General features: G+C 47.7%; 1 protein-coding gene across 3 annotated transcripts in view; it reads left to right on the forward strand.

Annotated features, from left to right (window-relative positions):
* Nucleotides 1-10,991, forward strand: part of KLHDC10 (kelch domain containing 10) — a 37,233-nt gene that overhangs the window by 20,027 nt on the left and 6,215 nt on the right. For all 3 annotated transcript variants that reach the window (XM_024193095.3, XM_026648580.2, XM_026648581.2), the window contains 7 exons: nucleotides 1,824-2,045; nucleotides 2,645-2,799; nucleotides 6,052-6,200; nucleotides 6,885-6,969; nucleotides 8,616-8,682; nucleotides 9,377-9,424; nucleotides 10,516-10,655. In XM_024193095.3, the coding sequence (XP_024048863.2) occupies nucleotides 1,824-2,045; nucleotides 2,645-2,799; nucleotides 6,052-6,200; nucleotides 6,885-6,969; nucleotides 8,616-8,682; nucleotides 9,377-9,424; nucleotides 10,516-10,655 (866 nt within the window). The remainder of the gene's footprint in view (nucleotides 1-1,823; nucleotides 2,046-2,644; nucleotides 2,800-6,051; nucleotides 6,201-6,884; nucleotides 6,970-8,615; nucleotides 8,683-9,376; nucleotides 9,425-10,515; nucleotides 10,656-10,991) is intronic.

Consider the following 10,991-nt stretch of genomic DNA (forward strand, 5'->3'; position numbering starts at 1 on the left):
GATGTTGGAAGAGGGGCTCCTGGGAAACTCTTTCTGCTGTTAGCTTTCCTAGGGTATGTCTTCACTACCCACCGGATCGGCGGGTAGTGATCGATCTATTGGGGATCGATTTATCGCGTCTAGTGTAGACGCGCTAAATCGATCCCCGATCTCTTTGCCACTCCACCGCGGCGAGAGGCGGAAGCGGAGTCGACGGGGGAGCAGCGGCCGTCAATCCCACACCATGAGGACACGAGGGAAGTCGAACTAAGATACGTCGACTTCAGTTACGCTATTCTCGTAGCTGAAGTTGCGTATCTTAGGTCGATTACTTCCCCCCCCCCCCCGCCAGTGTAGACTAGGCCCTAGAGATAGGTGGCTCTGGGGACGTTTTGAAAGCAGCAGATGGCGATGCTTACCAATGGGCATTTCAGGAAAATGGTGGAGTTAGAGAAGCACAACTAGCTATTTTAGCCACATTGTCTGTGGCTCCAGGTCATGAAGAGGAAGCATCCTGTCTGGTCATAGCTGCAAGACTGGGCCTGATTCTCCGTGTGTATTGAACTAAAACAAGCTGAGCGTTATTTTCTGATCGCTTGTCCATGGGCAGTGACGATTTCAAGTGTCACTCTCCAGTAAGAATGTGGCTGTCCCAGGTCTTAGCCTGTGGTCTTTAATCTATCAGGAAGATGTAAAATTGCTGCTGTCTCTGCCACCGAGCTTATTCTGTTTGGTGCTATCCCTCCTCACCCCCACATTTTAGCCCCTAATCTGAGAGGGATTCATGTGTTGTCCTGTGCTGGGGTTCCCTTCTGTGTGAGCGTGGAGTGGTGCACAAGGGCAACGGGGGGAGCACAGGAGAGTGACTCTGAACCGGCGTTAATGACAGCTCTGCTGCGTGGTGGCAAAGTTGTTGCTGCCTAGTAGTAGGAACGAGGCCTACGCAGAGCATGTAGATCCAAATTTTATTTGGCATCAGCATGATCTTCAGTATGTGGGGTCATCTTGGATTTGCCCGCACCCTGACCTTTTTACCTTATGCTCTAGGGAAGGAGCAGGCATGCGAAGATCTTCGGGTCAATTGCCTACCCTCTCATGTAGCCTGTGCTCTCTCTTGGGTTCCCTACTGTGCTCCAGGCAGTGTTGTTAGACCAACACAAAGGCCTTATCAGGAGATTGTTACTGTGCTGTTCTGAAGCTTAATTAGCTACTGTTTAACTCAGTCCCATAGATGTGCAAGGTGCTTTACAGACACACACAAGCGACAAGTCCCTCCCTGAAAGCTTGCAATCTAGACACAGCCCCGCAGGAGCTAACGATAAAGGGTAGTGTAGGAATTAAAGAAGAAGTGAGGCTAAACCATGGCATGTTCACTGTTCCCTCTCAGCATTTTAATATAAACCTTTGGGACAGTGTCCGGAATGAAACCCGAAAAAGGGAGCTCCGAGGAAGGATTTGAAAGATCATGGAGGATGTCCGATGTATAACAGAGCATCTGAATAGGCAAGGTCTGATTGGACGAATAGGGTAGTCTAGGATGAGGTGTAACATGCAGGCCCTTGAAGACAAGGTGTTGAGAGAAGACCTTTGCAGAGAGACGGATCTTCTCATAATGGAAATATCAACTCCTTAGCATGTGCATGCGCACAAAACAATAATAAAAATTGCCGTTTAACTCGAGCTGTTCCAGTTGGAAGCTGAAATTTCATCCACTGCAGCGTCCGCCTTTGATCCCCCCAAAACATTCAAACCTAGCTCCTTCCTTCCTTGGCTCCCCAAATCTTGCTGACCCTGCTTTCTCCACTCTGTATATGCTTAGTAAAAATAACTTCCTCCTGCTGCAGGTCACCGAGCCCCACCAGCAAGGAGCGGCCACCGTTGTGTAGCAGATAACGCCAACCTGTACGTGTTCGGAGGGTATAACCCGGACTACGATGAATCTGGCGGGCCAGAGAATGAAGACTACCCTCTCTTCAGGGAACTTTGGCGATATAACTTTGCTACAGGCGCATGGCATCAAATGGGCACCGAGGGCTACATGCCTAGAGAACTAGCATCCATGTCACGTGAGTACGGGAATTCAGTTACCGTGTGTGAAATCTGTTCTAGCGGAATGCCCTAGTGCTGTGCAGATCCATCTATGTAAAGACAACGTGGTGTAACTAGAGCACAAGAGAGAAGCGAGAGAGCTGTGCTCCGTTTTGACTCTCCCACGGACTTGCTGTGTGTCTGTGGGTAGGTCACTAGTACTGTCGCCCTCTTTCATCTTACCCACTTGCTTCCTAAAGGGCCTGCCATAAATCTAAAATGAGGAGTGATTTCTGGGTGCCCAACTTGAGACAGCTTGACGGGGCCTGACTTTCAGAGGACTGGTGCCCAGCGCTTGCTGAAAATCAGCCCTCTTAAGGCATCCAAAAATTGACCTCCCAAATCACTAGCTGCCCTTGAAATTGTAGGCCCCTGTCACCATAGCCTCCTTACCTTTCTCCTGTGCGGCACTCCGAGATCTGCAGGTGACGAGCACTCAATGCAGAGTATTCTGCCTTCCCTAAACGCATGCCTGAAATGCTAGCTCTTCGTCCTCTCAACAGAGACAATAATAGCGCAGTCCCTGTCCGTTCTCCCAGCGCGGCATGTGACCCAAACCTGTGCTCCTTTTTCCTAGTTGTGTTGCATGGGAACAACCTGTTGGTATTTGGCGGCACCGGGATCCCATTTGGGGAGAGCAACGGCAATGACGTCCACGTCTGCAACGTGAAGTACAAGCGATGGGCCCTGCTCAGCTGCCGAGGGAAGAAACCCAATCGAATATATGGACAGGTACCAAGGGAAACCTAGGGTGCAAAAGGCAGTCCTTATTAAGTAGCCTTCTAATGCCCCAAATGGATGGGGTGCAACTCTGCCCCACTTCGCTTAGAAGATCTGCATGTGCTAAGCTACCTGTTCATTGGACGTTCAGTGGTTCTTTGTCTAGTGCCTTCCCCCTCCCCTCTGCTTGTGGCCAGGACAGTTGTCCTTCGAAGGGTGTGTCTACACTTAGAACACTACAGCAGCACAGTTTCAGCGCTTCAGGGTAGACGCTCACTACAGCGACAGGAGGGGTTCTCCCGTTGCCATAGGGAAATCCACCTCCCCAAGAGGAGATGGTGTGAGGTGGACAGAAGAATTCTTTCGTCAACCTCGTTGTCTACACCGGGGGGTTAGGTTGGCATGGTTACATCTCTCAGGTGTGAAAAATCCACCCCGTGAACGACAAAGCTATGCCAATGTAAGTTCCCAGTGCTGACCCGCCCTTACACTTTGTCAAAGATCAAAAGTCTAACAGAGGCTTGTCGGTGGTAGAACAATAGGAATCCATGCTTGGAAGTTTTTAATGGAAGTGGATTGGCCAATGCAGTGTTAGTGCATCAAAGTCGACCAATGGAAGGGAGCTTCTGTGGCTGTTTTTTGTCAGTTTCTGTGGTATGGGAACTTCAGAAGATTTAATGCTCACAAACCACAATGTCAGATAGTAAAGTCTCTCTGTAACGCATCTAATATTCTTATTTGTAAGCCACTCTTGTGGTACCACTCGTGAGAAATCTTGGGTTAAATAGCCTGGTATAGATGAGTACAACCTATCCCCGTATGCACACACATAGCAGATGTCCTCTCCGCTTGCATCTAGGTACCGTCCCCAAGAGAGATGTATAAAGCGTATTCACCGTCCCCAGCTCGGCACTCGCTGGGCTGCAAGATACTGCCTGTGTGCCAGAGAAGTGTCCACATCTCTGTTACTGCCTGGGATCATTTGTGCTACCTCCTTCTTGACCGCACCTTTGCCCAACGCTGTAAATGGGTGGACATTTAACCCTCTGGAATTGTAAAGGCTGCCTTGTCTGCCATCTTGCATGCGTCGTTTGCCATGCAAAGGGTTTTCATCCTCGTCACTGATACGTGCTAATTATATGTCTGTGATAAAACCCTCCCCATTCTGGTCGCTGGTCAGCCCAGTACAGATTCACAAGGTTAATTGTGGTTGGACTTGAACGTTCAAACAGCCCCTAGTGCACTGATCTGTCTTTAGTGCATTCAGAACTCAGCAGCTCTGAGTGCCTTGCTTGCTATTCAGACTGTCGCTTTCCCTCTTTGAATCCTTCCACATACTTCATTTTGCCTCTCATATCAAATTTAAGCTTCTCGATGTGACAGTGGGAATGTTCTGTAATATTTTTTCTGAAGCCGGTGTGTGCCTCAGTTTCCCCTATGCACTGCAGGGTTACCTGGGGGTAGAAAGGGTGGTTTGCTCTCTGCAGAGGCTCAGAGAGACCGGTTGGAATGGCTTCTAGCTGTCTGAACCTTAGGTCCCATATCAGTGGAGTATCTGAGAAGACTGGTAAATCCAGTCATCAGGACTTTAATACCTAGCAACCAATGACCTTAGATGGCCCATCTCTCTGCAGGAAACCAAGCCGTGTTTGCCTAGCTGGAGAACAAGGACTGGGAAGGCGGTAGGGGGTGGTTAAGGGTTGGCTGCTGAGGGCTTCTGGGGACACACACCTGAACTGGGACAGAGAGGTCAGATGGACTGTGCTGGAACTTGCTTTTCTCTGTGCTACCCAATGACTTCCCTATGCCATGTTCCCATCGACTAATAAACTCTTCTGTGTTACAATGCCAGGTTAGTGACCCTGCAAATGCTGATGGAGGAGGTGCTTTGCTCCCTACAATTGTACAAGTCTGCTTCAGTTGGACTCACTAAACGGAGCTCCCGCTGTGCAGCAGGGCTGCTGATGGCCCCGATGTCCAGTCTAAGGAGGCGGGGAAGCTCTGGAGCAAGCGTGAGACCCTGGAGGTCTGGCACACTCAAGGGGTTCTGCCTAGAGACTGTTGGGGCCCGAGCACCAATCTTGTGGATCTGTGATACTCTTCTTCCCCTTAATATTCTATCGCTACTCTCATTTCTTACCACTCTGCCAGGAATCCTGGCTCATGGGGGAGGGAGAGCTCAGTGGTATGAGCATTGGCCTGCTAAACCCAGGGGTGTGAATTCAATCCTTGAGGGGGCCACTTAAGGATCTGGGGCAAAAATCTGTCGGGATTGGTCCTGCTTTGAGCAGGGGGTTGGACTAGATGACCTCATGAGGTCCCTTCCAACCCTGATATTCTATGATCTATGCTCCCCGTCGCTCATCTTTGCCTTCTCCCGTGCTGCTCCATAGGCTCAGAACTCCTTTATCCTCCACGCTCCAGGTGCCCCTCTCCTTTCAAATTCCCTTCAAACTCCCTCCTGCTTTAAAGCCTGCATATGATAACCTCGCCCTAGAGTGCGCTTCAGGATACCGGTAGAACCAGTGCAGTAGGGGTTGCCTATTTAAAATGTAAGCACCTCGGGGTAGGGCTCAGTATGTTGGTGATTAACTGCTGCTGAGGGACCAGTCTGGAGGGCCTTAGCGCTACTCTAAAATGAAAAGCCTTGTTCTAAATCAACTTCTTAGAGGGTTGGGATAGCTCAGTGGTTTGAGCATTGGCCTGCTAAACCCAGGGTTGTGAGTTCAATCCTTGAGGAGGCCATTTAGGGAACTGGGGTAAAAATCTGTCTGGGGATTGGTCCTGCTTTGAGCAGGGAGTTGGACTAGATGACCTCCTGAGGTCCCTTCTAACCCTGATATTCTGTGATTCTATGATCTTCTCTCCTTCCCTTTGTTGTGACTCTTCATGCAAAAATGTCATTAGCCCCCATTCTGCATTGACTGACTAGTACTGAGCAAGTGACCTGCTGGGTTTATGTGGCTTTCTCCATGAAGGGGCATTCATTTCCCCATGGGGAAGCCACCCCCACCCCCATTTTATGGGAAGTAGCTACCTGTCCACATCTACAGTGACTCCATTAGGCTCTGGTGAGCAGCTCCTGGCTGCCTCTTCCCCTCCTCTGTTGCATCCCTTCTGGAAATGTGGTTTTGTAAGTGACAAAAGGCCAGTTTTCTAGCGTATACATGGGTCATGAAGAGCAGGAAATCTCACCTTCCTTCGCTCCCTGAACTAACACGTCACTTCTAATAGGCCTGCCTTCTTTCTTTCCTTATCTTCCAGGCTATGGCTATCATTAATGGATCCCTATATGTTTTTGGAGGAACAACTGGTTACATTTATAGCACAGATCTACATAAATTAGACCTTAACACTAGGGAATGGATACAACTGAAACCAAACAACATGCACTGTGACATGCCAGAGGAGAGGTGAGACGCTGACGGTTTTATATTCCCTGCAAGCTTTCGTTTGTTCCAAGATGCACATTTTGAAAGGAAATGGATGATAGACTTGATATGAAAAACTACTCTCTGCTCTAATGGCAAATGCATGATCTCAAGAGGGCTTTGTGACTAGGGAACACACTGTAACTTGTCTGAAGTGGGAAAAAATGGAAAGAGCTAATGGACGTGTTTATTAGCAATAGTCGTGTGTGTCTGAAGACTTGCACTTCTGGTGTATGGATCCCATGAAGGAAGTGGCAAACGCCTCAATCTTGACACTAAATCTGGACTGCACAACACTAGAACAGTTGCAGGGCTCTGTGCTGTCTGATTGGTGAAGTGTGGGGGAGGAAAGGAGGCTGTATGTGACCCATCTCTCATCTGATCCTGTAATGTGATGTCAGAGATCAGAAGAAGATCAAGCTAGTTTTATGCACGACAGTTGCAACAATACCTTACTTCTCTCAGGGTTTGGGTTTGCTGCCTGGGTTGCTCATGAAAGATCCCAAAGCACCCAAGTAAAACTCCTGCCACTGGAGACTGCTTTAGGACAGCAGAGCTAGGCTGTATCAGCCTAAGCCACTCAAGCTAGTCATGTTTAGAATAGCTTTCAGTTCTGGACTGCAAGGGAGTTATTAACTTCTTGTGATGCTGGCTTTGCACCCTCAGGTACAGACATGAAATTGCACATGATGGTCAGAGGATTTATATCTTGGGAGGTGGAACTTCCTGGACCGCTTATTCCTTGGATAAGGTAAAGAGATCAAAATAAATAAATGAAAAGACCTAGGCATTTGGCAGTGGAGGGGTTGAGACAGAGCAGAGCACAATCAGCACTCTCTCTTTATCCCCAGCATGCCACCCTAGTTTGACACTAGGGAAGGTGATAAGAATTGGGATTACCAGAAGAAGGGAGAAGAGCCTGTTATAAATGTACTCCTGGGGAAATTCGGCACAACTATGCACGTGCAGAATTCCTGTCCCGCGCAGGTTTCTTTGCTTCCCTGTGGAAAAATGACTTTCTGATGGGGAAGCAAAGGGAAGCCACAAGAACAGTCACACGCCCTTCCCCAGCAGCACAAGCGCGTTGTTTCGGGCACCCGGAGCAGCCCACAGATCGGTAAATCATTGCGGGGGATGCCCTGCTGCTGGACATGGACCTCTGGGGCAGGCCCGGCACTTGCGCTGTGTCAGGGTCGGGTGCAGCCTCACTGCCGAGTCCATGTCCTGGGGGGCGGAGGAACTGCAAGGTGATCTCCCACCTCTGTGTAGCCGGTCGCCTGTGTTCCCCACTGCCATGCTGGAGCCTCCAAGTTTATTTATCGACAGATAAAATTTGCAGAATTTTTCTTTCTTTTGGGCGGCGAATTCCCTCAGGAGTATAAATGTCTGCGTGATTTAAAATATTGAATTGTGAAGGAATGAGTTTACTACCAGTTTGTTGTGGTGAATCCCAAATTAAGAAGTCATTTGGTAGATTCTCAGCAATCACAACAGTTTCCCAAAGTAACTTGTAGTTCTGTTGATAAGGATCAACTTCTTGACATGGTTAAAGGAAAACGATGTTCTGCTAGAACAACTTTCCAGATGTACCATATGTGCCAAACTAAGGAGGCATTGATTGGAATCATTAAAAGGAATTGAATGATATTGGGATTCAGGTGTGTGTCTGTCTGACTGTCTCCTGTACTCCTTCTCCCCTCCGCCCCTGACTTGTGCTCAATTTCTAATGGTAAATACTTTGTCTTCACTTCCTCTTTTTGTGGAGGAAATAGGTTTTAGATGCCAAGACACTTAATGGACAGGGAGAGAACTTTAAATGATGCCACATTTTCAAAAACTTCATATTTGTCACAGTTCAAATGATTTGTCCTCATCTCCCTGTTCTTTGTGCTTCGTATCTTTCTTCCTAGATAAGTATATCTTGATGCAACTAACTTCTGCTGGGATCGGGGAGAAGGGGAAATTATGTTTTTAAACAATAGAAATGAGGACTGATATAGTTAAACTCTGTGCTTCTTTCCTTCAACCGTGGGACTCTTTTTTCAGACTAGATACAACTATTACAGACTGTCAAACTTGTGTGTTGTGATGATGCTTTTCTGCCTGGATTTTATTGTGGGCACTGTTTTGTGATACCTCTTTGTGTCAAAACCAGGGTGAAAGTTATTTATCGTGGCTGGCAAAGATAAGCCATGCTTGGCACTGCGTATGGCAGCTGAAGATAGTTTCCTGATGCTCTAACGTGTTGCGTACCCTCAATTCTTTCTGACGGCAATGGGACTGAAGGGTGCGCCGCACCAGACCAGGATTGGGTCTCGTGCCGGTAGCTCCCTCTCCCTATTAATTTTATCCTGACAGCACCATATGAGCTAATGTGTCACCTTTGTCCTTCTTAAGATCCATGCATACAACCTTGAAACAAACACCTGGGAGGAAATTGCAACGAGACCTCATGAGAAAATAGGTAAGTTTGGGACTACAGACTTCTTACTCTTTTATGTAAACAGGATGGCAGGGAAGATTGCCTCCTCGTAGCTGATGGCACTCAGAAGTTCAAAGCCTTTTGTAACGCTGCCGTGTACGAACAGGTCTGCTGTACCTAACTCAGCTCACGTCCTTACTCCAGCAGCTGGAACGAAGCGTTCTGAAGTCTTTTTAGCAGTTTTAACCTTGTCGTAAACTGGTAGAGTTGTAGTGGTCAACCCATCCCCAGAGCCAGAGCCAGACTGGCTTGTCATTTTCCCCGCTCCTCCCAGAAAAAGCATCCCCCCAACTTCTGGAGTCTCCCAGCCCCTTTAGCAGTAGGGATGATCCTAGCTTACAGATCCCTGACTCCTGTCATCCAGAGATCACAGCTGGAGGTGGGGATCTGTGAGATCTTCTCCCCTGCCCCTGGAAAGTGGATTAGACTCACATTAACCACGTTGGCCCTTGTGGGGGAGGGAGAGTAGCTACTGCTGAAACCTGAAAAGTGGAGAATTTGGAAATTATGAACGTGGCAGCCATGTGGTGGGCATTTTAAAAGAAGGGAGGGGAATCGATTTTTTTTTCCTCCCCCAAGTGAAGGAACTGGCTTATATCTATATGACCCAGCGCTGAGCTGTTCCGTGGCATTTAGATTTCTCTGTTTGATATTCATGACCATGCTCTTTTTGCAGGTTTCCCAGCAGCCAGAAGATGCCACAGTTGTGTACAAATAAAAAATGGTAAGAATAGAAATTGATCTGTTTCCATGCCTCATGTACACTTAGAGAACTTGCCCCAGCAGTGGTAAGAAATGGGATGGCCTGGTCTCTGTAATATGGGAAATGCTGTCTCAGATCCTACAGGAGACCCAAAGAAAAGCAACATTCAGATCTGTGTGTGTGTAATAAAGGGCCCAATTCAGCAAGGTATCTACCATCTTCCGAGGGGTTGCGGACATAGCACCTCGTGGGATCAGCACCAGAGACTACAGTTTATCAAAAACCTTAACTTTCAGTGTCAGTGAAGTGCCACCAGCAGGAGGCGATACTACACATAATAACTAAACTCTCTTGTGAACATCTTGTGCTCAGTGGAGCCAGTTGGATGCAGCTTAAGGAGTGTCTCTTACTACTTCTGGTCATTTAATTTCTGGAAAAGAACATACTTCATTTATTAGGAATATGATTCTGAAGAGTCCAGAGCTATAGTGCAGCATATAAACTACTCCATTGCAGAGTTTGCAAGGTAGCCTTGGCGGGGGCGGAGGGCAAGCATATGAGATCCATACTCACTTACTCCGTGATGAGCGTTGGCCTACAGCCTGTGAATTGCCTCTGACAATGTTTAGATCCTTTCTGTAGCCCCAGCAGTCCATGTAACACTTCTGCACTCCTAGTTCAGCAGCCACAAAAGCTGGTTAAGTAATGACTCACGTGCAAATTCTGAAGAAATTAAAGTCAAAATAGTGACCTTCGACTTCCAAATCTTTCAACCGAGGCTTACATGCGATTCTATCTTGTACCTCACCACGTAAGCAACTGCTGTACTTGCCGTCTGGCTGTTGGGGACACACGTGGGCTGGGAGGTGGTATGTGGATAAGTGAATGGGAGGGGAGGTGTCCACGTGATCTGTTAGCTCTGGTCTCTACTGGGATTGTTCTGAGAAGCTCTTTATTGCTCACATTGATTGTAAAGTGGACGTTCTTTCTAGAGGACCAGTTGCTGGTTTCAGTTAGTGTGTGTACTGTAACTCTTAAATGAATTGGCCATGGCTGATCATCATGCTAGATTGGTCTCTAAGCATTGTGCGGTGGTTGTCCCTCTTCTATAGATGTGTTTGTCTGTGGGGGATATAACGGAGAAGTGATATTGGGAGACGTCTGGAAGCTGAATCTTCAAACTTTCCAGTGGGTGAAACTCCCAGCTGTCATGCCTGAACCAGTTTATTTTCACTGTGCTGCTGTCACACCGGTAAGTGGCTGTAGTCTCTCTCTCCCCTATGGCCTTGTTAGATATAGCTTAATTCATGCACTTACCTATTCGGACACTTGTGTGGGTCTGGAATATAGATTCCAAGGCCAGAAGGGACCATCGTGATCATCTCGTCTGACTTCCTGTGTAACGCAGGCCAGAGAACTTTCCTGCTAAAATTCCTAGAGCAGAGCTTTTAGAAAAATATCCCGTTTCGATTTAAAAATAGCCAGTGATGGAGAATCCACCACAACCCCTGGTAAATTGTCCCAATGGTTAGTTACCCTCACTGTTAAAAACGTACACCTGTATTTCCACTCTGAGTTTGTCTAGCTT

Source organism: Terrapene carolina, unplaced genomic scaffold, assembly GCF_002925995.2.
Source record: "Terrapene carolina triunguis isolate 2854851 unplaced genomic scaffold, T_m_triunguis-2.0 Scaffold68, whole genome shotgun sequence".
Taxonomy (NCBI): Eukaryota; Metazoa; Chordata; order Testudines; family Emydidae; genus Terrapene; species Terrapene triunguis.